Genomic DNA, 24,163 nt, shown 5'->3' on the forward strand with positions numbered 1-24,163 from the left:
TCTGGCGTCGCTTCGTTCGTCAGTCGCGCGACCCTTCGCTCCGCTACGGGGCGCTTCCTTCCTCTCTCCCGCTCCTGGCAATTTTCCTGTCCCTCTCCGGAGGACAATCGGGTTAGGGTTGAATAGAAGGGGGGACGAAGCGACAATATCCTGTCCTTCGGACAACAATTCCAATGTCAGGGTCATATCTCATCTGTTGTTGAAACACCTGTTTCTTCTCTATGGAATATCTCCAACTTATTCTCAGCAGAATAGAAGAAAGGCTCATCCCGTCGCTTCTTATCATCCTTATCATGGCAGCGCTTGCAAACCCCGTCTACCCTTGGCACCACGTCAAACCACCGCTCTTTGCAACGCACGCAATATCGCATCTCCTCAGCGGCAAGTGCCTCGTCGAATTCCCTCTTGATGGCAAGGTCTTCTTCATTGAGGGGCGACTCCTGGTCGTCACCTGTAAACCGGGAAGAAGGTTTGTCGAATTTGCGAGGCGTGCGTTCTTCAGGAAAGGGTTGCCGACGGGGCCGGCCGACCGGGTTTCGTGCAAGACGCGGGCGTCCACGGGAACGGCCGCGAGCAGGCGAGGAGGGGGAGGGTGGTGGCCGTCGTCGGGGGAGCATATGGCCAATGCGAGGGAGCCGCGGTGGAACAGATCGCTGGTTATGATCGACAGCTTCCATCTCTTCGTCCTGGGCACCTTGTCCCTCAGGCTTTCTCGGCTGCGCAGATGGTGGGAGGTCGGAACCGGGGTCTTGGAGGACTTGTGGCGGGGCAGAGGGTGGGAGAGTGCTCGCTTTATCGGCAGGCTGTTGCTGCCGAAGCAAATCACTCATATCGGGTGTCTGGGAGGGTCCTTCGCCGTGGCGACGCTCGAAGCGATGGCGTCGCTGGATGGCCGAAACCTCAGTGCGAGCAGCAGCCATTTCAAGTGTATCCGTAGCGACACGGCCGCCTTCATGATAGCGCTCGGCGAGAACGCCGTGCGTGAGGTTCTGCCGTGGGGGAGGGGCAGGACCAAGGGCTAAACTTTGCCCGCGGGCGATCGCACTTGCAGCCGAAATTCTGGACGTTGACGTGGTGTCCTATCGAAGAGCCTTAGTAACGTGAAAGCGACAATCGCAACCAGGAACGCACCTCTCTCCTCTTGCGGTTACGGCAATCCAAGCAGTCGGCGACGATCCGGCGAGGCCCGCGAAGTGCGTAAAACTGGTCGATAGCCTTCTTAAGACCGCAACTGTGGCACTGCTTGCGGGCAGCCTCTGCGACATCCGCCATGGAAAACGTAAAGCCCGGCCATAACGGGAAGAACTATACCACGAAAAAGATGGCAACGAAGAGGATAGCCACATGCACGGCTTGGTAATTCGATGAATCCGGTGCAACGCTTGTTGTTGGGGTGGAAGGAAAGAAGTTGGTGGGCGCAAAAGAGGATTCATTCAACGCGGTGGCAAAATACAGTTGGATGGATGGAATTTATTTCGCCCGGAGCCACTGGGCTTATAGGGCCTTCGCACGCTAACTACTTCCGGATCAAATCGGGTTGCCTCTAACTCGTACAAGCCCCCTACCAAAATACAGTTGCGCGGAGTGGGAGCCGCGAGAAACCGCGAAAGCATGTGCGATGGCATGTGCGCGAGCGGAAGAGGGGCAGATGTAGCTGTCCAATCCGCGGTTACCGATAAGGTAGACCCAGACTTCTTATCAATTTCACATAGTTAACTAAGGTAGTTAGTAATTTTGGAAAGTTTGAGCGTAATATTGTCCTCCGGACAGGATTAAACCACATGCAAGGTACCCGGTAACCTTTCCCTTCCAATTGTCGGGCATGTAACGACCCCCACCATCCTCCGCATCGCTATCGGCTCTCCTTTTTCTCCTCTTAACAAACCACCGCAAATCGGTACACAAGTGGCAAGAGTCAGCCAGTCAGCCAACCACTACCTCCTTCACCACAAGCCTTAACCGTGTAGACGTCACTTGTGATAATTATCAAGGTCTTCCAAGGCCCGGGCATTCTCACTGTGCTCAGGTACACCTGCTAATAATTCAATCTCAGACTCCCAGTGTGACCCGGCACCGTTTTCCCATCAACGACATAAAGGCCGACGACCAAATATTCGCAACGATGCCATCGCCGGCCTACACAGCCAAAGAAAAAGAATGGCTCAAGCGCCACTGGGACGGCGAATTCAAGTTCCTCGCCGCGTATGGGCTAAGCATCTACGACGAGGACGACCGCGAAGAGGGCCGAGCGATTGCTAGGGCCATGATTGCGCAGGATGAGGCCTGAGAGGCATCTCAACTAGGCCTTACCGGGTGGTCAAATGAGCTTCTAGACTTGTATGGTGAGGAACTACACGCGGGGGCGACCGTTTGGTGAAATTAACAATAACCGCTTTGGTTGTTACTGGCGCTTGTTATGCTGTCCTATTATGGCCGGGCTATGACTAGGGCATCGTTTGATGGGAGATTTGAGTAGCCTATGTTATGTATCGGAAACCAGGAAAGGAAGGCCAAGAAGTGTCGAAATCTCCTATCCACCGGCTGGGTTGTGATGTTTACCCCAAGATCCCCACACGCACTACATGTATCTTGTCGGCGTGACTCACAACTTGCATATAAAACGAGACCTTCATCCACCACGCCATTCCAACCTTTAACAACAATTCTTTTCCATCCAACTCACCACCATGTCCAAACCAACCGTCCTCGTTACCGGCTCAGCCGGCCACCTCGGCACAGCCTTGATGCTCGCCCTACCCGAGCTCGGCTACACCCCGATCGGCATCGACATCAAGGCCGGTCCAACGACCACGCACGTCGGGTCCATCACCGACACGGCCTTCCTCGCCTCCGTCTTCACCACCCACCAGCCCGCCCACGTCATCCACGCCGCCACCCTGCACAAACCACACGTCGACTCCCACACCAAAAACGACTTCATCCAGACCAACATCGCTGGCACCCTCGCCCTCCTCGAAGCCGCCACCACCACCACCCCCCAAACCCAAACCCAAACCCAAACCCAAACCCAGCCCTTCCCCTCAGAACGCACCGTCCAATCCTTCATCTTCATCTCCACCACCTCCACCTTCGGCACCGCCCTCACCCCCCTCCCCAACGCTCCCGCCAGCTGGATCACCGAAACCACTTCCACCCCCACCCCCAAAAACATCTACGGCACCAGCAAAACCGCCGCCGAAGACCTCTGCCACCTCCTGCACCTCCAAACCTCTCTCCCCACCATCATCCTCCGCACCGAGCCGCTTCTTCCCCGAAGACGACGACGACTCCACCCCGGCGCGCGGCCGTCACCCGGTGGCGGACGACAACCTCAAGGTGCTGGGAGCTTGGCGTACCGGCGGGTGGACATCGGCGTGACGTGGATCTCGGCGTGCGTGTGCCGCGATGCCAGAAGGGGGCGGAACGCGGCGGCAGAGGGCGGCCCGAGACGGGGTGCGTTTGAGGGGCGGCTAATATTGTCGACGCCGCGCACGACGCACGTTTGGGAGCGGGGAGGAGGTGTTGCGGGGGTTGAATGGCGGGGATGCGGAGGGGGTGTTGAGGAGGGCGGTGCCCGGGGTGGGGGAGGTGTTTGAGGGGAGGGGGTGGAGTTTTTTGGGGCGGGTGGATCGGGTGTATGATTCGAGGAGGGCGGTGCGGGAGTTGGGGTGGCGGCCGGAGTATACGTTTGAGAGGGTTGTTGAGAGGGTGCGGAGGGGGGAGTGGTGGGGGAGTGAGCTGGCGTTGAGGGTGGGTAAGTTGGGGTATCATGATGTTTCGACGGGGGTGTATACCACACGAGAGGAGGGGGGTGCTGGTGTGTCATCATCTTCGTGATACCTCGTGCTAGGGAGAAAGACGGCTTCACCTCGTTGCCATCACCCTAACGATCGCTCTCCTGACGGTGTGTTAGCATAAAACGGCTTGGCCGGAGGTGTGCTCTGGGAGACCTAGTTATATCGTGGTAAGCTAAAGAACTAAGTCCGCCGGCAGCAGGAACAAAACCGGTAAATGACCTAGCCGCCTATTAAAAGGAGGATACACCGCACGACGCCTAGTGGTGTGTGACCTTGAACGGATCCACCATATGTCCTTATGAGCAGCCCATGGCTATTAGTTCTATTTAACGGCAAGTTTGGCTCCGGCGAACGAACCACTCCAGACATGACATAATACCGTATTTATGCCGTGTACAGTCTAGGCCGCTTCAGGGCGGGCAAATGATTCCTGGCATTGATACCAACGAATAGCTCTACCTTCCGCTCCTCAGCCAACATCCTTCTCCTTCCCAACCGCTCCATACCAGAAATACCAACAATACCAACACCAAACACTCCACTTCCTCTAAACCCAATAGCCGCTCACGGCCAAAGCAATCCCAATACCAATGTAACTCCATACCCATCTACCTATTACTCTCAAACGGGCCCAAAGATCCTATCCACAGTCAGTCAAGCCCATACACACCTGACCACCATCGGCAGGTAAGCAAGTAGTTAGGCACTCACGTCTCCATGATGATGCCCGTGATCTGATACGGGCAGGCGTTGGACGCCGGGCGGCGGTCCTCAAAGTAGCCGCATCCCTTAGCGGCGCACTCGCGGGGGATGCGGATGGAGGCGCCGCGGTTGGCGACCCCGTACGTGAACTGGTCGATGGAGCCCGTCTCGTGGCGGCCGGTGAGGCGCTTCTCGTTGTCGGCGCCGTAGACGGCGATGTGCTCCGTGTGGCGCGTGCCCAGCTTGGCGATGGCCGCCTCGATGTGCTTCATGCCGCCCTCCTCGCGCATCTCCCTGGTCGAGAAGTTGCTGTGCAGGCCTGCGCCGTTCCAGTCCCCGGGGATCGGCTTCGGGTGCAGCGAGACCTTGACGCCAAAGTCCTCGGCGATGCGGTGCAGCAGGAACCGGGCGAGCCAGAGTTGGTCGCCCACTGGGAAGGTTAGAAGGTGTTGTGAGAAGGGTGTGTGGGCAAGGAAGGGGCTGTGGCTTACTCTCGATGCCGACACATGGGCCGACCTGGAACTCCCACTGAGCGGCTACAGGATGTCAGTACTCTCCAAGGTCAGAGAAACCGCAGTGACGGCTCGGATCAACATACGCATCACCTAGGCAAGTTAGCAAGCATCCCAATCAACAGTTCGCCTGAGCAACCAACCTCAGCATTGGTCCCGGAGACCTTGATCCCAGCATACAGACACGCGCGGTAATGCGCCTCGACGATATCACGCTGAACGACCTTGCCCGCGCCAACGCCGCAGTAGTACGGGCCCTGAGGCGCCGGGAACCCATTCTGGGGCCTAACCATGCACCACACACTCCGTTAGCCACCACCACCAGCATCATCATCCGCAGCCCCACGCCCACACCCATCACCATCAACAACAAGCAAACAAACAAACAAACAAAACAAATACGCACCAACCAAACGGCCACCCATTCATATCCAACAGGGTGTACTCCTGCTCCAGGCCAAACCACGGCTCGTGTTGCGCGTGGGCCTCCATGAGCTTGGCCGTCTCGTGGCGGTGGTTGTACTTGTTGGGGGTGCCGTCGGCGTCCCAGCACTCGGCCAGCACCAGGATGTTGGCGCCCAGCCGCAGTGGGTCCGGGTACACGGCCACCGGCCGCAGGTACACGTCCGAGTTGTCGCCGGGCGCTTGGCCGGTCGAGGAGCCGTCGAAGTTCCAGATGGGGAGCTCGTCTGGTTTGTAGGGGGTGGCTTTTTCCGGGAGGGTCTGGTGCGTGGGTGGGGGGTGTTAGTTGGGTTTGGGGTTTGGGGAATGGGGGTGGTATGGGATGGCATGGCGTCGCGTACCCTCGACTTGGACCGGGTGCCGCCCTCTGCGTCGATCCTGGGAGTGGTGTTAGCTTTTGGTGGTGTCCTTTCCAGATGCGCTGGATCGTGCGTTGCGTCTTTTTCTCGCGCCTGATATCGAGGGACCAAGCTTACCATATGTACTCGGCAATAATGGTACCCTTCTGGTCGAGCGAGAAATATTTCTGAAGCTGAGGGTGTGAGTCAACAGTTATTTTTCCCAAGGCTGGGTAGAGTTTCTTACAGTCCCAGCTTGGGAGACGAGAGGCGGGGAGGTTGCCTGTTGGAGCTCTGTCAGTTGCACGTCATCACCATCTGGATAAAGATCGAGCGACGCGGTTGGGTCTGGTCCGTCTGGGTGGCCGGGTGCCGTACCATGGTTCCGATTCAACTCTCTCCAAAATGATAATAACAAACGAAGGTAGGGTGAGTAGAGTAACCCCAAGAATGAACTTAGGGAAATAGGCGAGTCAATGAGTCAAAGGCGACGAGGTGTACGAATACAACATGAACATGAACATTCCAAACTCGAAACGGCACCGGAAGCGGGAATCGTGGGTCTTTAAAGATGCACGCGATAACAACTGACGTTGGCATGTGCGCTCCTCCCCTCCCGCAGCAGGCATGATAAACGATCTGGGCTTATCTTTCCCCTTCCATGTTGGGAATGTTGGGACGAACACGCCAGACAGACAGACGCCCATGCCGCCCGACAAGAAAAGACCGCCTCCACGCATGCGCCTGGAAGGCAGCTCGGCAGGTCTTTCTTGCGGTGAAAGGTTGCTGTGCTGTGCCCGACCGCTCCTTCACCAAGCCACCTTGGAACATCCCGAGATAAGGGGGGAATCTCGGTGGGCATGGGTCCTGCATTCCCCCTTGCCACTGGGAAAGACATGTTATCGCCGTCATCCTATTGGTTGCATCTCAGATATTCTTACAACTCCCGCGACGTCATTGGACAAGAAGAGACGGATCTCGGGAGCCTGGACTCACTGCCTCCCCCCCATCTCCACAGTCTCTCTGACTCTCGCACGGTGTCTGTTGAACCCGAACAGCTGGAAAAAAAGATCTCGGCACAGTCAGCGGGTGTCACGAGACTGCATCCCTCTCAAAAGGGCCCTGGCAAGTCGGCAGTGCTCTTATCTGGGGGAAGTCCGCCAAGCGGTAGGAGTGGGCAAAAAGCGTGGGCGGCATGGCAATGCGCGACATATTGAGTAAAGCGATGAGTAGTACATATGAAATGGATATTTGTTAGTTGACCAAGACATGGGCATTGTTGGCGAACTCCGAAGAAGAAAGAATCATCCCACGCTTTTAGTTCTAATAGCGTCTACAACTGCTAAACTAGCACATCCGCTAACAATTCAAACAGGGCAACCCTCGCCAAGGTGGTCACGAGAACAACATCTGTCTCTTTTGGGGAACACATGCGATCATTGCGATGGCCTGATCTCTGCCACCCCTATCGGATACGCCCCAAACAAGGCCGGTCGTATCTGCTTGCTCCTGTCTCTACATGTACCTCACCACACCTCCCATTCGACAGCTCACACCCACGCGGCAATGCTCACCTGATTCAACCGTCAACGCAGGCCATGGCGCGGTGACCCCCATCAATCTGGGCTACATTAATTCAGAAGAAGGCGGGTTGGGATGCCGTTGGCCTGAAACCCTCCGCCCCCTTCGACCTGCTCCGGCCATTGCCAATTAACATCGAAAAAAGCCAGACTTTGGCGAATTGTCCGCTCGAATTCCTTCCAGCGTCCATATCCCTTCCACCTGCCGTCGGCAAATATCGCCAACGCCCTGGTGCTGTTGGGGTAGATCTGCTCACAAGGAGGCCCGTCGTCATCGATGATGGGGTAGAGTTTGGCCGCCTCCTCCCACGCCTTCTGGAAATCAAAATCCTTGCCTAACATCCTCCTGCCTTCCAGAATCGTGTGGTCCCGCATGATGTCAATGACATCGTTCCGGTCCCGGTACCAACCCCACGCCTGGAGACGCTCGCCACGGATCTTCTCGTCGAAGATCGATGCGATGTGCAGCAGGGCCACGTCCTCGACATCGACGTACCAATCTGTTGATCCCTTCTTAGCATCAATTTAACCAAACCCCGCCGAGCCGTGGGGCGGAAAGGGGGGGTAGACGGGGAAGAATGAGACCCCCAGGGGAATCGACTTACGAGCCTGCGTCGCACCAGCACCCTGAATCTCCAACGGCGCACGCCCCCCATTCCAATACATCGTCCACACCCAATTCATCCAATCCTGCGTATACAGCGACGCCAAATGGTACCCGATCACATTCGCCGGACTGACCACATTCACCCTGAAGCGCGGCTTCTTGTCGCGCACCCACTCCCACAGCGTCTCCTCCCCCTTCACCAAGCACGAGCTGCGCACGGCCTCCGGCCCCCCCACCACCTCCCCCTCCTCCCCGCCAGCGAACGGCACCGCCGCCGCCGCCGCCGCCGTCTCCCCCATCAGCGAGCTCGTGTACGTGAGCGCCTCGACTGACGGCTCGCGCGCCGCCGCCTCCAGCAGGGCCAGCACGCCGCGCGAGGTGGCGGCCCAGGCTTCCGTGAGGGGGGTTTTGGTGCCGGGGCCCGGGGCCAGGGCCGGGGGCGTGGCGTCGTGCACGATGGCGTGGACGCCGCGAACGGCGAGCTGGTAGGTGGAGGGGTGGTTGGGGAAGTGCGGGCTGGTCTTGACGCGCTGGAAGGCGTTGGCGTGCGCGAAGCGCGCGAAGAGCTTGTCGAGCCATTCGGAGGGGTCGGAGGAGGGTACCGTGGTGCGCACGCGGCTGCCGCTTTGGAGGAGCTGTTTGATGATTTGGAGTTGGAGGGGGTGTGTGCCGTTGGTTACGAGGATGAGTTTGTCTGGGAGGGCGCGGGGAGCTGGGCGCGCCATGATGGGGGGCAGCGGGGAGGGCACTGCGTGTAGGCTCTTGGTTCCTGGCATGGGGAAATAGGTAGGAGATGATGCTCGTGCTGGAGGTGCTATTCAAAAAGGGTTTCAATATCTTGTGGTGGATGGAAAGCAAGAAAGTTTCTGCTAGAGATGGAGGTTACGAGCAGAAGCGGTATTCTCCGGCAGACTACTGGCAAGTGCAGGCACACGGCCGGTTCGAAATGCATGTGCATTTACATTCACTCTGAGGTAAGAGCTAACGTCCTGCCAATGCTGGTCGGCAAACTGGAGTCTGCAGATGACGGCTTCTTCATTTAGCAACTACCTAGACACCAACTTCAATTTCCCGAGACAGGCATGCGGTGGATGCCATATGCCAATCTAAAGCCATGATCGCAGAACTGCACGTCCTACCTTTGTCGGTAACTAGGTAGCCTAAGGTAGATACTTTCACTACACCTTTTCTGATCTTCTTCCCGGCAATAGCGGCGTACGACGTAATTAAACAAACTCGTGTTAGACCACATGCAGGCGGCGAGTAGCTAAACCTAGATGCACGTACTTTACAAAACTCCAACTACAAAAGCCCCCCTATCTGCTACCAGTGTGATCAGTGCTCTTATTAGGTAAACACATATAGGCTGACCATGTTAGCTAGTTCCAGTCGAGCAGGGTACCTATCTTAGGTAGGCATCGCGGGAGACAACAAGCGGAACCTGCAAATTCGAGTCATTTGACTGACAATACCACCGCAACTTGTAGTTTCGGGTTACTGACGGGAGAATCCGGCCTAAAGAGCGAAATTCGCTCGGGAGTCGTATGTTGTTTCGTTTCCTGATCCGGTTGACCTGTCCGAGTCTTTCCAATCAAATGTCAAGAATGGAACTTAGAATCGTTCGATATTTCCTCGGATCAGACCACCCAGCCAATGTGTCATAGTCACACCATTACCAAAGTTTCATTCGGAAAACCTGTGTATTCAAATGTTCTTTAAAAAGCCATGTATTCCTCTCTCTTATATTTCTCATAATCAAAGTTCAAGACTGTCTCAAGACATTTCATTCACTCTCCGTGGCTCCCTGAGGCTCCACTTCTACCCCTGAAGACATAAACATCACACATCACCGGCAATGTCGGCACCAAGGACCCTGCCAATGCAGCATATTGACCGCAAGGCGCTATACACCAACCTTGAGGCCCGCATTCACTACCTTCATTCCTTCCTTGACTTTGGTACCAGTAAGCCCCCTTCCCATCCCCGAACCACCCCCCTTTCCCTCTCCCCATTAACACCTCTCACAGGTGACATCGAATCTCTCCGGTCAGGCGCCAAGTACATCCAGGCCCTTATCCCCGCCGTAGTCAACATCGTCTACCGCAAGCTTCTCCAGTATGACATCACAGCCCGTGCCTTCCAGACGCGGAGCACCGCCTTCGAGGGACCCATGGACTCGAATCTAGACGAGATGAGCCCGCAGATCCTGCACCGCAAGTCCTTTCTACGCGCCTACCTCAAAAAACTCTGCTCTGACCCGTCCCAAATGGAATTCTGGGAATACCTCGACAAAGTCGGGTAAGCCACCCCATCCCCCTCCCCACCCTTTTCTTCCTTCTTCAATCTCAGCTCCACACTACCCTCCCACACCCTCCCACCCACCAAACAACCTTCTAACCGGGGCCTACTCCAGCATGATGCACACCGGCCTCGGCCGCACCCACCCGCTACACATCGAATACATCCACATCAGCGCGACGCTGGCCGTGATCCAGGACGTGCTCAGCGAGGCCATCCTGTCGCACCCGCGGCTGGCGCTGACCCGCAAGATCGCCGTGGTCAAGGCCCTCGGCAAGGTCATCTGGATCCAGAACGACCTGTTTGCCAAGTGGTATGTGGTGGACGGGGAGGAGTTTACGGACGGCGTGGATTATGCGGCCGCGTTGTTGGATCGGGAGGGGTATCTGAGGGGGAAGAGGGTGCTCGTGAGGGAGGAGGAGGGGTGTGTTGATGGTAGTGGGGGCAGTTCTGCTTGCCCTGTTGGTGGGGAGGGGAAGCAAGGAGATGGTGTGGCGCCAGGGGTGTGCCCTTTTACGGGGGTGGTGGCGGAGGCGGAGGGGTTGAGGGAGAAGGGGATGTCGGGCGTTGAAGAAGTTGTGCCGCCGAAGAATGTGGAAGTGGTTGTGGATGGAGAATGAGAGACGCAAAAGTGATTTTGTGATGTGAGATGGTTGTCTGACGGCTTGGGTTGGGTATAAGTAGGGGGGAACTGGATGAAATGGAGTTGATGGTTGGAGATCTGCATTGTACCATTAGAAGGGGCTTGTTGAGGGAGATTGGTAGATGGCTGGTAGATACCACAATCGCATTTCTCCTATTCTAAGACAAGCACTGTATGGACAGCGGTCAATTGCTCTTGGTACGAGTCTTGAGGTGAGGCTTCCAGGATGATCTGATACTCATCGTCATCTTGGCCCTCGAACCACCCCAAAAACCACGGCACTTCCCCCGGACTTAAGATCCACCCCTCGCTGCCTCAAACAAGCGTCATCTTCACCCCAGGTTCCAACCACAGCACCTTGTCCATCACCCCCTCCTTCTCCAGCGACGCCGCGAGCTCCTCCCGCTTCTCGGCGAAATGACCCCACGACTCAAAGTGCATCGGCACGAGCACGTCGGCCTCGAGCTCCTTGAACAGCTTCGCCGCGTCGGCACCATCCATGGTAATCGCCAGCGGGCCGGTGGGCAGCGGGACCGTGGCCTTGCCGATGTTGAGAAGAGCGACCGAGATATCTGGGGTTGGTTAGCAGGTCGGCAAAGCCGCGGTTCTCTGTGAGATGAGAAGTGGACCGTGGAGCAGACTTACGGAAGCGCTTCTTCATCTTGGCTAGCTCCGGTAGATAGATGGTGTCGCCCGAGAAGTAGATGGCGTTGGGTTTGCCGTCGGTGGTGCCGAAGGACGGGGCCGAGATGATGAAGCCCGTGACCTCGCCGCCGGGGAGGTGCTCGCAGGGCGTGCTGGTAATCTCGAAGCGCTTGCCGCCTATGTCAAGAGGAAGGGTTTCCCTGCGGTGATGTTAGTTATTGCCCCAGCGCCTCGGTTGGAGGGATGGGCGGAGATACTTACCAAGGCTGGATAGCCCTCACATCTGGCCTCGGCGCCAGCTTCTTCGCGCCGTCAGGGGTAGTGAACACGTGCCTTCCGTCAAGCGTCGCGCGCCCCGGCTCGTCCAGGTTGTCTGGGTGATCCTCGTGGCTGAGTAGGACGGCATCGATGTGCGGGAGTCTGGTCAACCCCTTTGCAGGGGTATCGGAGATCTTGAGCACCACGACGCCAACGTCCCATTCGGTACCGGCGGGCGAGAAGACGGGGTCTGTCAAGAGGTTGATGCCATCAACGTGAATGATGGCTGTAGCTGTTCCAATGTGAGTGACGGCCAGGGGCGCGTTGAACTTGACGTTGGAAGCCATGGTGACGGAAACTTAGGTTGACGGAGAGTATGATAGGTAATGCAGGTAGGTATAAAAGGGATGCCCAGTTGAGACTGCTTGAGAACGGACATGAGCAGGATATTGAAGGTGAAGTTAACGACCTATATACTTATCAACTACCCCACGTACATAGACCTCTATTCTTCTTTGTAAGCCATATCATGATCACGTCAGAAAGCTGAACATATCGAAACTCCGAGAGCAGCCGGGTCATGTTAAAGTCGTGGCGATGGTTGATCCCGGTTCCGAGTGGTGTAAGTTGCCCCTGTGATAATGCTTGGCGGGTTTTGTATCCAAATTAGGTTAGTGTAGCCATCTGGGTCGTCACACAGGGGCGGGGACTAGACTCTTGACTCTGCATATAGAGCATCGTCTCACTCCCGTTGCGGAAACAAAAGCCGCCAAGTGCTGCTAAGAATCTGCCGGAAGCCTACTAGAACCGCGAATGGGGTAGAAGCCGGGACTCAAGCTACCATACCATTCAGCCATGAAGATAAAGCAGAGGACAACATGCCAAGCGTGCAGGACTGGGAAGATCAGTGTAAGTACACCATTGTATCTCCGGAGCTGCCGTGTCTTCTCAACCACGACCCGGCTAACTCGTACAGTGTGACGGGAAGAACCCGGCATGCTCACAGTGCCTCTTTCGTGACCGGAAGTGCCCTGGGTATCCGGCTGACTGGGTTTTTGTCTCCCACCCCCCTCACAATGACCCGAAAGTCGGGGTTCGAGGTGCAATATCGCGACGCGCCAGAGGCATGCTTCATACACAGCGGAAGCAAGTCCCATCCGCCCAGATAGTGAAGCCAGTACCTCTTCCGACGACGCCCTCACTAAGTGACTTAGTCCTGACCATCATTGACAACTACGTGCCCGAGGCCGATACCTTCCCACCCGAGAGCAGCGTCGAACCATCTCCCAGGATCTGCGGATCGTGGGTAGAGATACTTCCAGACATTATTGGCAGCGGCAGGGACGAGGCTCTAGCCTCAGCCATAAGAGCCTTTGCAATATCCATCTTGAGCAGAGGCCCAAAGCGGAGTTTCGCAATATCGGAGGGCCTCGAAGCATACAACCATGCCCTCATTTCGGTCAATCATGCGCTCCGGTCTCCGTACAGCGATTTCCCGGTTGCGATTGCGGCGGCCGTAATGTGCTTGCTCCTAGCGGAGTTCTTTCACGCGACCTCCCTAGGGAGTTGGGCCGCTCATCTCCAGGGTCTCGCCGACCTGATGCAGCTATCCCGGCCCGAGTTTTATGGATCTGGAATTCCCCACAGACTCTTTGTGGGGGCAAGGCCAGTGTTGGTAAGACCTCGGCTCTTGAACCGGGGAATATCGCGTGAAATCTGGCTGACTACCAAGTAGATGGTGCTAGCGTTCTCCTCAAAAAAGTCGTCATTCCTTGCAAGAGAGGACTGGAAATCCATACCGTTTCGAGAAACGCCCCCTTCTCCAGTACAGTCGCTGATGAGCGAGGCAGCCGCCATACCATCGATCCTCGAACGAATAGATGCAGAGGGCGACGGTGCTGCCGAGGAAACATTACCGGCCTTCGAGGCTGCTCTGGACCGATTGGACGCCTGGGCCGATGGTTTCTGCTCTTCGGCACCGGAATCTTCCCCTATGTTCTGGATCCGGCCATCAGAGGATGCTGAAAGATCGAGCATATGGTTCCGAAACATCACCGTGGCGAATGCCTTGACGCACTTCTGGGCCTTTAAGGTTATTTGCCTGAGGAACATTGACGAGCTTCGAACTTCCCGCGCCCACCCCAACTCTAACCAAGGAACCGAGATGGCATACTTCGAGGAAGTTAAGCGACTGTCAGTCATGATTTGCCAAAGCATCGAGTATTTGATGCAGGACCGGATGAAGCTATTTGGTCCACAATCCGTGCCAATGCCCCTCCACACAGCGCACGAGGCCTTCGAAGCAGGGGTGGATCGGAGCAGGGACGAACTGAGTTGGTGTAGGGAAATTTTGAAAGACCTCAAAAACCGCGGCTATGCGTTCATGTAGGTAGTGAGGTAGTTACTTCCAGGGCTGCGAACTGGGATGTGTTAGTCTCCGGTGTGGTTGAGTAATTCGAGTTTTAGAGTCGAAGTTCGTTTGAAGACCCGGTTCTCCTGTTCTTTTGATGTTATTCAGGGTTTCGATTGCCGTCGCGTGCGCGCATGCGTGCGTGCCGTCGTCGTCGTCGTCGATCGCTTCACTAAATAAGAAAATGCTTGATTTATTGATCAAGTTTGAAGGACCTTTCCTACCTTAGTCGTTCTTGGAGCGAAGTTTCCATCCAGGTGATGTGATAGTGCAGCGCATCGCATCGGGGGTCCACTTTAAGCAATCATCGGCCCCAAAATCGAGGCACAAGCAGCCCGCCAAGGGAGTGCAAACAGACCCACTCTGGCAAGGCAACAGAAGCTTGGGTAAGCTCCAAATCGCCTTGCGTGCAGCGGAACCGGGGCCAGCCGCAACCCAACCAACCACCACGACGAACACTTCCCACGACCGACTTCATCCACCACAAGCCCCGCCGACGTACACTGATTCCATATCGCCGAAGATACCAGCATCACGTCGTACCAGATCGCATCAACGCCGAAATCCACGACGGACCACAGCCCTCAACCATGGCGTCAGACCCGGAGCGCGAGCAAGCCCTCGCCTCGTTCAAGAAGAAGTTGATCGAGTCGCGGGAGTGGGAGACCAAGCTCAAGAACCTCCGGCTGGATATCAAGGGCCTGCAAAATGAGTTTGATCAGACAGAAGACAACATCAAGGCGTTACAAAGTGTTGGTCAAATTATCGGCGAAGTGCTGAAGCAGCTGGACGAGGAGCGATGTACGTTGCCCCCGGCCGTCGGGGATCACCGCTCTCGCTGGCGCAAATGCTAACGTCGAACCTCACATTACAGTCATTGTAAAGGCTTCCTCTGGGCCACGTTATGTCGTTGGGTGCCGGTCTAAGGTGGACAGGGCGAAGATGAAGCAGGGGACACGGGTGGCGCTCGACATGACGACACTCACCATCATGCGCATGCTCCCTCGCGAGGTCGATCCCCTCGTCTACAATATGTCTCTAGAGGACCCAGGGCAGGTCAGCTTTGCGGGTATCGGTGGGCTCAACGACCAGATCCGCGAGCTGAGGGAGGTGATCGAACTACCGCTCAAGAACCCGGAGCTGTTCCTGCGGGTCGGCATCAAGCCGCCCAAGGGCGTGCTCCTCTACGGACCCCCCGGCACTGGCAAGACGCTGCTCGCGAGGGCGGTGGCGAGCAGCCTCGAAACCAACTTCTTGAAGGGTGCGTTTACCCCTCCCCCACCAACCCACAACCAAGACAAAACCACTAACATGATCCCTGCCAGTCGTCTCCTCGGCCATCGTCGACAAGTACATCGGCGAGTCCGCGCGCCTGATCCGCGAAATGTTCGGCTACGCAAAAGAGCACGAGCCGTGCATCATCTTCATGGACGAGATCGACGCCATCGGCGGGCGGCGGTTCAGTGAGGGCACGAGCGCGGATCGCGAAATCCAGCGCACGCTCATGGAGCTGCTCAACCAACTAGACGGCTTCGATTACCTGGGAAAAACCAAGATCATCATGGCGACCAACCGGCCCGATACGCTCGACCCGGCGCTGCTCCGCGCCGGTCGTCTTGACCGCAAAATCGAGATCCCCCTGCCCAATGAGGTCGGCAGATTGGAGATTCTTAAGATTCACGCCGCCGGCGTGTCCAAGGACGGCGAAATCGACTTTGAGAGTGTCGTCAAGATGAGCGACGGGCTAAACGGTGCGGATTTGCGGAACGTGGTAACTGAGGCGTAAGTGGGGATCCTTGGGCACAACAAACCTCCCGTCGTGCTAACCCTTTTTTTTAGCGGCCTATTCGCCATCAAAGATGACAGAGACGCCATCAACCAGGACGACTTCAACAAGGCGGTGCGCAAGCTGGTCGAGGCGAAGAAGCTGGAGGGGAAACTGGAATATCAGAAGCTGTAAGGGGCATGCCGGCGCAAGAGACGAACGAAGGTCGAGGATCGTGGGAAATCCTACATGCATGGGCGACGCCACATGTGGAAGGACACACTCCATGGATACATCTGATCAGCGTGTAATATTGTAACAGTATCCGATCCGATGGACCTCCGAGCGAAATGAGTCTTGGTGGCCGGATGTGGTCTGTGCCTCGGCGGAATTTCACACGTGCTCAGCCCACCATTGCCCCCATGCCATACATTACTTCGTTCCCCGCGTTGTAGGAATACTGTGAGGCTATGCGGCAGCATCCCGCCGGTTCGGCCGGGAGGACGCCCATATAAGACTATTATTTAGTGAGCGCTTCGTGAGGCTCCCCCGCATATGCCAATCCGAGAACTCGCACTCTCGAGCATTGATACCTTTTCCAGCTGCATGCAGAACCACTTCGAGCTTTCGAAGGGGCGTGTTGCTGACAGGATTGCGGCGAGTTATTGTGATGTGCTAATAATCTATTAATTGGCGAGCTATTGGATGGCGATGTCGAAGCCGTCTGATAGTTCCGTTCCAACGTCAAACTTGGCAATGTTCAACTTCTCAAATCTCTGTGCTCGTGTTCAACGTCGTCCTCGGCAATTGGCCTTTCGTGGGGCGCCGCGCGGGTTGCTAAGAATAGGCGCCAAGGGAAGGTGGCTAGGCCCCCTTTTCCTTTTGGTTGCTTCACAGCCGCAAAAAGTGGGCTCTAACAAACTCGGTGCCCGAGCCTGGCGTGGCTCGTGGCGTTGGGGACCCAGAAAATCAGGAACAACATCGGAAAAGCGAAGAGGGATCTCCGTGCAACAGCCGCTTCGGCGGTGCGGTTCAGCCCGCCAGCCGCCCGTAGTCTGGAATATCCGGTCCTGTTACGGGATCACACAGCTGTCGTGCGCCCGCCGACTAACTACATACACTAGTTAAGCGAAAACGTCATCATGGGTGAGTGGGCTGGACTGTTCTGGCTGCGCGGTGTAAGTCAGGGGCAAGTTCAGATCTATCGAGATCCTTGCTGGTCGTCCCGGCAAGAGAAGGTTGCCGGTGGGACAACGGGGCGATGCAGCCAGAAAACCGGAAAACCCAAGCAACATTTGTTCAAACTTGATTACCTCTCGGTGAATACCTACACAGCAGACCGAAGGGCGCGTTCTGTTCTGGTCCACCGGGATACGAAGCTCCCCACTACCGTTGCCCAGAGACCCTGGCTCCGCCTGCCAAGCCCGGTCAGGTCAATGGTTGCGAGCATCTTCCGGATTCATCAGCGAAGGGCATCGCTCATCAGCGACGCGAGATGGCCGGATGGCGGTGAGGACGATTTGAGATACACGACAGGCAGCTTGGCGCGGGAAGGACAAGCGGGCAGCCCCCTCCCACAATGGCCAGAATCCAGACACGTTGATCGCCCGCCTCCGTGATGCACTGTCGTTGGGGGGCAGCAAAGAAGTGCCGGATCGCTGCCAATGGGAAGCGTGGAATCCGCCATGACTGGCTGCAACGGCGGAGCTCCCCAGATCAAGTTGTTGGGGAGAAGAAAGTGGTTGCATAGGAGCATAGATACCTTAACAAGTAACTACCTGAGTTAGTATGGCTACGCCATGCGTTGATAAGGCGGAATTCCAGATGAACGACCCTCTGGCTTTCTGAGTCTGGCATTGTCTAACTCGGACGCAGCCGGTGTAATGGAATGAGGGCCATTTGGCCAAGGTGGTGTGTGAGACACGGGCGGCGCGATGATCCTATGCATGTCTTGAAGACTGCGCAGCATGTAAACAAACGACCGGATGGCTGGGTCGCGATGCTGTTTTCAACTTTGGCAAAGCTTGGAGGATGAGAAAAGGAGGGGTTTGCACCCAAAACATAGCCAACACAACACAGTCGTGGGTCCCCTGCGGCGGTGGTCCTCTTGTCAGGTTCGGCTTTGAACCAAAGAGAAGACAATTAAGTGCATATTGCGTGGTGCATCGATATGCAGGTGCTTTACGCCGATCGTAACCTGGAAGAAAACAGAAGAAAAACGAAACACGAGCCTGGGAAAACAACCATCGGGTTTGCTCCCCTCTCCGAAGAGAAGGTGGTGCTTGTGTGCTTGTCTTTGGGTTGGAAGGCCCCTGTCAGGGCAATGGCGACTTTTGTTCCTTGGGCTTGACCCCTGTCTCATCTGGCCGCCAGTGGGCTCCACAATGCGCCTGCGCCTGCAGCATTCCTCCCCCGCCAGAATCGTCCATAAAGTCAAGCTCCCCGACGACCGCAGCAACTGATTCTTGCCCATCCATCCGCTCTTCGCAACTGTTGTTCAGAACCGCGTCGTTTTCCAGATCGTTGGGCCTTGCTACACCAGTGTTCCGTGATACCCCCGGCATCCCGCGCCCACACTTGCAATCGTTTTCTGTTTCTTCCCGTCAGTCGTTGGTTGGTTCGTCAAGATGTGGTACGTGAGACCCCAAACCCAACAACCCCGCCTTGTTTCTAGTTGCTGCCCCAACAACGGGGGTAGAAGAGATCGAGCGAGCGGGAAAGTCAAGGGAAGCCCCCAAGTTTACTGACGAGGCTGTCTCATGTAGTGGCATTTTCGGTTACATCAACTACCTGGTGGAAAAGGACCGCAAGTTCATTGTCGACACACTCATCAACGGTACGTTGACACTACCGCCGAGGCACTACACTACACCCCTGGTGCTGCAGGAACCGATCTTTGCCCCGCCATTTTCATCTGCGCGAAACAGGGGGCTTCAGGATCCAGATGGCTGACGTACGCCCTTTCGATTTAATTTAGGTCTCTCTCGCCTCGAGTACCGCGGCTACGACTCTGCCGGCTTCGCCATCGATGGCGACAAGAAGAAGGAGGTGTTCGCTTTCAAGGAGGTCGGCAAGGTTGCCAAGCTGAAGCAACTCACCGACGAGAGCAACCTCGACCTCACCAAGGTCTTCGATTCACACTGCGGTATTGCCCACACACGGTGGGCTACTCACGGCCCGCCGTCGCGCATCAACTGCCACCCCCACAGGTACGTGAACTAGGTTGAGCCGGGTCTGTGGGGTAGCATTGGTTCGAATACCCGCTAACACGTTGGCTGCCAGGTCCGATCCCAACTGGGAGTTCTCCATCGTCCACAATGGTATCATTACCAACTACAAGGAACTGAAGACACTGCTCGAGAGCAAGGGCTTCCGGTTCGAGACAGAAACCGACACCGAGTGCATCGCCAAGCTCACCAAGTACATCTACGACCAGCACCCGAGCATAGGATTCACGGATCTGGCCAAGGCTGTCATCAGCGAGCTCGAGGGCGCCTACGGTCTGCTGATCAAGAGCGTGCACTACCCCCACGAGGTGATCGCCGCCCGCAAGGGTTCCCCGCTGGTCATCGGTGTCAAGACGCAGAAGCGCATGAAGGTCGACTTTGTCGATGTCGAGTACGCCGATGAGAGCAACCCGCTGCCTGCCGAGACAGCGGCCCAGAATGTCGCGCTGAAGAAGTCGGCGGGCTCTGGCGGCCTTCTGTCGCCCAACCTCCTGGGTGCTGCCGACAAGTCGCTCCTGCACCGCTCGCAGTCGCGCGCGTTCATGACGGACGACGGTCTCCCGATGCCCACCGAGTTCTTCCTGTCCTCGGACCCCTCGGCCATCGTCGAGCACACCAAGAAGGTCATGTACCTGGAGGACGATGACATTGCGCACATCCACGAGGGCTCGCTCAACATCCACCGTCTCAAGAAGGCCGACGGGAGCAGCAACGTGCGTACTATCCAGACGCTCGAGCTCGAGCTGCAGGAGATCATGAAGGGCAAGTTCGACCACTTCATGCAGAAGGAGATTTTCGAGCAGCCCGAGTCCGTCATCAACACCATGCGTGGCCGTCTCGATATCGGCAACAAGACGGTGACGCTCGGTGGCCTGCGCAACTACATTAGCACGATCCGCCGGTGCCGCCGCATCATCTTCATCGCCTGCGGTACCTCGTACCACAGCTGCATGGCTGTTCGTGGTATCTTTGAGGAGCTCGCCGAGATCCCGATCGCTGTCGAACTCGCGTCCGACTTCCTCGACCGCCAAGCGCCCGTCTTCAGAGATGACACATGCGTGTTCGTGTCGCAGTCCGGCGAGACGGCTGACTCTCTCATGGCGCTGAGGTACTGCCTGGAGCGCGGAGCCCTGACCGTCGGTATAGTGAACGTGGTCGGTTCCAGCATCTCCCTGCTTACCCACTGTGGTGTCCACGTCAACGCCGGTCCCGAAATCGGTGTTGCCTCGACTAAGGCGTACACTTCCCAGTTCATCGCCATGGTCATGTTCGCCCTGTCGCTTAGCGAGGACCGGGCGTCTAAGACGAAGCGGCGCGAGGAGATCATGGAGGGTCTTAGCAAGATCAGCGACCAGATCAAGTCCATCTTGCAGCAGGATCAGAAGATCAAGCAGCTGTGCGCCAAGACGTTCCAGAACCAGAAGAGCTTGTTGCTCCTTGGTCGCGGCAGCCAGTTCAGCACCGCGCTGGAGGGTGCCCTCAAGATCAAGGAAATCAGCTACCTGCACTGCGAGGCTGTCATGAGCGGTGAGCTCAAGCACGGTGTCCTCGCCCTGGTGGACGAGAACCTGCCCATCATCATGATCCTGACCCGCGACGATATCTTCAAGAAGAGTCTGAACGCCTACCAACAAGGTTTGTCTCCGCGCGTCCCCCAAACCCCGAGGAATATCTGCTAACTATTGTGGTTCACAGTTGTTGCCCGTGGTGGAAAGCCTATTGTGATTTGCAACCCGGATGACGACGAGTTCACGGCCAGCCAGGCTGAGAAGATCGAGATCCCCAAGACGGTCGACGTCCTGCAGGGCATCCTGAACGTCATTCCCCTGCAGCTCATCGCCTACTGGCTCGCTGTCATGGAGGGTCTCAACGTCGACTTCCCCCGCAACCTCGCCAAGTCGGTGACTGTCGAGTGAAGCGGCTGCTAGGTGCTGTGGGAGAGCTGCGGAGCGGTTCAGAGATACGGAGAGCCCTGCCGGCCGTCCATTTTGGACAGTAAGGCCACTTGTTATGTACTACTAGTAATATCGCCTATCTTACCGTCCATCCGCTGGCTAGGAGTCGACGTAAGGGATTGGAGGGCAGCCATGGATCCCCGCATGGCGCCGCGAAGGATTGGGTCTGGCAAAACAGCATCGGTTGGCCTAGTGTGCAAAAGTAGCGGTAGCGATAGCGAGGAGCCATTATGGCGGACGAGCCATTTAACGCAGCAGTATACTTGTTATGGACTGCCATCTGCGATACGCCGCGTTTTTGGTGTTGCACAGTTTGCTTGGGTTAATCACCGGAGCCCAGCCATGACTACTTGTAAACTCACCCACCTTTTCCCAACCAACATGCAAACGGTACCACCGAAAGTGAAAGCAGATCTAGCCTCGTGAATTTCATGCTACTCCATCTGCCTAGCTCGCCCACCCAATCTACCTCTCTTTACACAACCTGCGTGCCATACCCACGGATCCGCTCCGCAAACGCCCAGCTCTGCTTCTCCAGCTGCTCGTCCTCGCTCAGCTCCACCCCATCCTTGGTAACAACCGCAATGCTATAGCGGTCCAGGGAGCGGGCGTCGCGGTAAAAGAGCACTTTCATACACTCCTTCACCACGTTGACGGCCTCGTCGCGCGTCAGCCGCGCGGCGTCCTCCTCGGTCGCCGCGAACCGCCGCATAATGGGCTGCGCCAGCATCGCGCCGAACCCGGTCGCCAGCGAGGGGGACGTGAACGTCGTCCCGCGCAGGTCCACCGACGCCAGGAACGGCTTCGCCTGCGCGTCGAACCCCGCCACCAGCACCTGGTTCCACAGCGGGTCGAAGTCGCTGCGCCGCCGGTACATCAGCTTGGCCAGGTACTTGTGCAGGTTGGCCGCGTTGAGCTGGCCGGCCGCGGAGCCCGTGGGTTGGTCGGCTTCCGCCCCCGTGCTGACGATGTCATGCTCGTACGCCTCGTCAATGGCGAGCTCGTTGAGGTGTCGGTCGAGGAACTGCATGTCGGAGACGTCGCCGCCGAAGCCGACGACTGAGGTCGAGAGGAAGGTCCGCAGCCGCTTGACGTCGGTGAAGCGGGCTAGGGAGCCGTAGGAGGCTGTTTGGTGGGGGTTGTTAGTTTTGGGGTGGTTGGTTTGGTGGTGGCTTGGGAGTGGGTGGCTTGGAGAGCGAGGAGGGGGGATGTACCCAGGTTATCGGCCGCTATGACGACGCCGTCCTTGAACTTGATGGCGATGACTGAGGTGCCGGTAACAATGGGCGATTGTGTCGCCGTCTTGGGGCCGTCGGTGTGGAGGTAGGAAGCATCATAGGCACCGTAGACATCGTCTCTGGGCTGTGCTGGGTTAACATGGTTGTAGTGGTCGCAAGCGGGGGGCAATGATGGGGGGGGGAACGTACACGACCCCAAGCTTGCGGGCGGTGGTCCATGTTTGCGGGGTGATCGATAAATTCAGCGGGCGATACAAGTTCAGAGGTTGACGCAACTAATCGCACAATAAAAAATCTCGATTAGCCGCGTGGACTCGTCGTTTTGTTCTTGGTGATGGTTGGGTTGGGCGGGTTGGAGGGAAGCTTGTAATGCAGTTGGGGTGAGGCTGGAGCTCCTGTAGCTTCGCGTCCCAGTGCTGCCTTCTCGCCTGGCTGACGGCTGAGTGCCAAGGCTCGTTCCGCTGCCTGAGGCATGGGGCGAGCCAGGCTGCACATCAATCGGGCTCAACGCCAAGCTCTCCACGTGATACCCTTCTTGATCAACTCAAAAGAAAACACTCCGACTTTTTCATCAATTGCCACGAAATAAACTGAAGCGTGTTTGTTTCTAAGAATATTCTAAAATTTGTAAAAATGACGGGTCTCGTTCAATACGACAGTAGCGACGAGGATGAGGGGGTCCAAACACCGGTTGATGTGGTAAGAAGTTTATTCATACTCATCAACACCACTACTACCTCACGTTTCTGGCATGCTAACATCTCATCCTCCAGCCTCCGAAAACGGAAATCAAGCCGCCAATTTCCAATACCCCTACTGTACCTAGTATGCGGTCATGCCACTATCACCACCCGTACCACCCTCGCTAACCGTCTCACAGAGCCAGAACCTACCGCCACCAGCTCATCCACCCCAACACACCCTCCACCACCAGCCCCAGCCCCAGTGCCAACCCCAGCCCTCGGCCCAGTACTAGGCCCAACCCTCGGCCCCTCCCGCCCTCCACCCCCAAAAACAACAACAAACGCCTCCGACCAAAAACCCCAAGCAGAGCAAGAAGAAGCCGCCGAAGAAATCGACCTCGCCTTCCTCTCCGCCCCGGACAACACCAACCCCTCCCAACGCTCCCCCTCCCCTTACACCCGCACCCGCACCCTCCTGCACAACCTGACTCTCCCCGCCGTCCCCAACATGGACATCCCCGCCTCGCCACCGGGCTCGCCGCCCCCGGGCCTCGACGCGCTCACGGCCAAGTTCGACACCTTCCTGCGCCTCAAGCGCACGCGCGGCGTGCACTTTAATGAGAGGCTCGCGCGGTCGGCGGGCATGGCGAATCCGGCGGTGGTGGAGCGTTTGTTGGGGTTTGTGGGGGTGGGGACGGAGTTTGGTGGTGAGGGGGGAGAGGATGGTGATGTTGAGATGGGTGGTGGTGGTGGTGGTGGTGAGGGGGAGGGGTTGGTGGGCGGGGCGTGGAGCAGTACGCGACGGTGCTGAGCGCGGGGGTGTGGGATCCGACGTGTTTCCCGGCGTGGGCGTATCGTGGTCCGTTGAGGAAGGCGCAGGAGCGGGAGACGAGGGTGAGGGAGCGCGGGCGGGGAGAGGCGGTTGAGTTCGTTGCTGCTGTTTCGGCCGCTGCTGGTGGTGGGGCTGGCTCGGCTGGGGGGAGCAGGTCTGGGACGCCTGGGGTTGGGGGGGCGTCGGGGAGGAAGAAGGGGAGGTGGGATAC

General features: G+C 57.1%; 12 protein-coding genes across 12 annotated transcripts in view; 7 read left to right on the forward strand and 5 right to left on the reverse strand.

Moving 5' to 3' along the window:
• The window catches only part of CHGG_05987 (uncharacterized protein), a gene marked incomplete at both ends in the record, with an annotated part of 2,799 nt that extends 1,527 nt beyond the window's left edge, over positions 1-1,272 (reverse strand). The window contains 2 exons of the mRNA XM_001222081.1: positions 360-1,079; positions 1,132-1,272. Of these exons, the coding sequence (XP_001222082.1) occupies positions 360-1,079; positions 1,132-1,272 (861 nt within the window). The remainder of the gene's footprint in view (positions 1-359; positions 1,080-1,131) is intronic.
• A 339-nt stretch (positions 1,273-1,611) lies between these two features.
• Positions 1,612-2,287, forward strand: CHGG_05988 (uncharacterized protein; the record flags this gene model as incomplete). The annotated part of the gene is made up of 2 exons (XM_001222082.1): positions 1,612-1,680; positions 2,054-2,287. 2 exons carry the CDS (start codon positions 1,612-1,614, stop codon positions 2,285-2,287), a joined length of 303 nt encoding a protein of 100 aa, XP_001222083.1.
• Positions 2,288-2,687: 400 nt separating this feature from the next.
• CHGG_05989 (uncharacterized protein) lies at positions 2,688-3,596 on the forward strand (the record flags this gene model as incomplete). The annotated part of the gene is made up of 1 exon (XM_001222083.1): positions 2,688-3,596. The coding sequence occupies one exon, from the start codon at positions 2,688-2,690 to the stop codon at positions 3,594-3,596; it is 909 nt and encodes a 302-aa protein (XP_001222084.1).
• Positions 3,597-4,418: 822 nt separating this feature from the next.
• On the reverse strand, positions 4,419-6,192 carry CHGG_05990 (glutamine synthetase; the record flags this gene model as incomplete). Its single annotated transcript, XM_001222084.1, has 9 exons — positions 4,419-4,437; positions 4,509-4,929; positions 4,991-5,027; positions 5,155-5,296; positions 5,418-5,734; positions 5,815-5,851; positions 5,950-5,999; positions 6,059-6,094; positions 6,190-6,192. 9 exons carry the CDS (start codon positions 6,190-6,192, stop codon positions 4,419-4,421), a joined length of 1,062 nt encoding a protein of 353 aa, XP_001222085.1.
• A 1,250-nt stretch (positions 6,193-7,442) lies between these two features.
• CHGG_05991 (uncharacterized protein) lies at positions 7,443-8,723 on the reverse strand (the record flags this gene model as incomplete). The annotated part of the gene is made up of 2 exons (XM_001222085.1): positions 7,443-7,891; positions 7,997-8,723. 2 exons carry the CDS (start codon positions 8,721-8,723, stop codon positions 7,443-7,445), a joined length of 1,176 nt encoding a protein of 391 aa, XP_001222086.1.
• A 1,130-nt stretch (positions 8,724-9,853) lies between these two features.
• Positions 9,854-10,916, forward strand: CHGG_05992 (uncharacterized protein; the record flags this gene model as incomplete). The annotated part of the gene is made up of 3 exons (XM_001222086.1): positions 9,854-9,962; positions 10,026-10,296; positions 10,412-10,916. 3 exons carry the CDS (start codon positions 9,854-9,856, stop codon positions 10,914-10,916), a joined length of 885 nt encoding a protein of 294 aa, XP_001222087.1.
• A 338-nt stretch (positions 10,917-11,254) lies between these two features.
• Positions 11,255-12,189, reverse strand: CHGG_05993 (uncharacterized protein; the record flags this gene model as incomplete). Its single annotated transcript, XM_001222087.1, has 3 exons — positions 11,255-11,511; positions 11,585-11,784; positions 11,846-12,189. 3 exons carry the CDS (start codon positions 12,187-12,189, stop codon positions 11,255-11,257), a joined length of 801 nt encoding a protein of 266 aa, XP_001222088.1.
• Positions 12,190-12,720: 531 nt separating this feature from the next.
• On the forward strand, positions 12,721-14,231 carry CHGG_05994 (uncharacterized protein; the record flags this gene model as incomplete). The annotated part of the gene is made up of 3 exons (XM_001222088.1): positions 12,721-12,751; positions 12,931-13,517; positions 13,578-14,231. 3 exons carry the CDS (start codon positions 12,721-12,723, stop codon positions 14,229-14,231), a joined length of 1,272 nt encoding a protein of 423 aa, XP_001222089.1.
• Positions 14,232-14,842: 611 nt separating this feature from the next.
• Positions 14,843-16,212, forward strand: CHGG_05995 (uncharacterized protein; the record flags this gene model as incomplete). Its single annotated transcript, XM_001222089.1, has 4 exons — positions 14,843-15,053; positions 15,127-15,513; positions 15,578-16,034; positions 16,092-16,212. The coding sequence occupies 4 exons, from the start codon at positions 14,843-14,845 to the stop codon at positions 16,210-16,212; spliced, it is 1,176 nt and encodes a 391-aa protein (XP_001222090.1).
• A 2,432-nt stretch (positions 16,213-18,644) lies between these two features.
• On the forward strand, positions 18,645-21,160 carry CHGG_05996 (uncharacterized protein; the record flags this gene model as incomplete). The annotated part of the gene is made up of 5 exons (XM_001222090.1): positions 18,645-18,649; positions 18,744-18,853; positions 18,995-19,226; positions 19,300-20,879; positions 20,940-21,160. 5 exons carry the CDS (start codon positions 18,645-18,647, stop codon positions 21,158-21,160), a joined length of 2,148 nt encoding a protein of 715 aa, XP_001222091.1.
• Positions 21,161-21,674: 514 nt separating this feature from the next.
• CHGG_05997 (uncharacterized protein) lies at positions 21,675-22,656 on the reverse strand (the record flags this gene model as incomplete). Its single annotated transcript, XM_001222091.1, has 3 exons — positions 21,675-22,324; positions 22,414-22,561; positions 22,627-22,656. The coding sequence occupies 3 exons, from the start codon at positions 22,654-22,656 to the stop codon at positions 21,675-21,677; spliced, it is 828 nt and encodes a 275-aa protein (XP_001222092.1).
• A 414-nt stretch (positions 22,657-23,070) lies between these two features.
• On the forward strand, positions 23,071-23,931 carry CHGG_05998 (uncharacterized protein; the record flags this gene model as incomplete). Its single annotated transcript, XM_001222092.1, has 2 exons — positions 23,071-23,143; positions 23,264-23,931. The coding sequence occupies 2 exons, from the start codon at positions 23,071-23,073 to the stop codon at positions 23,929-23,931; spliced, it is 741 nt and encodes a 246-aa protein (XP_001222093.1).
• Positions 23,932-24,163: the final 232 nt, after the last annotated feature.

The sequence above is a fragment of the Chaetomium globosum genome, genomic scaffold, assembly GCF_000143365.1.
Source record: "Chaetomium globosum CBS 148.51 scaffold_3 genomic scaffold, whole genome shotgun sequence".
NCBI classification, from domain to species: domain Eukaryota; kingdom Fungi; phylum Ascomycota; class Sordariomycetes; order Sordariales; family Chaetomiaceae; genus Chaetomium; species Chaetomium globosum.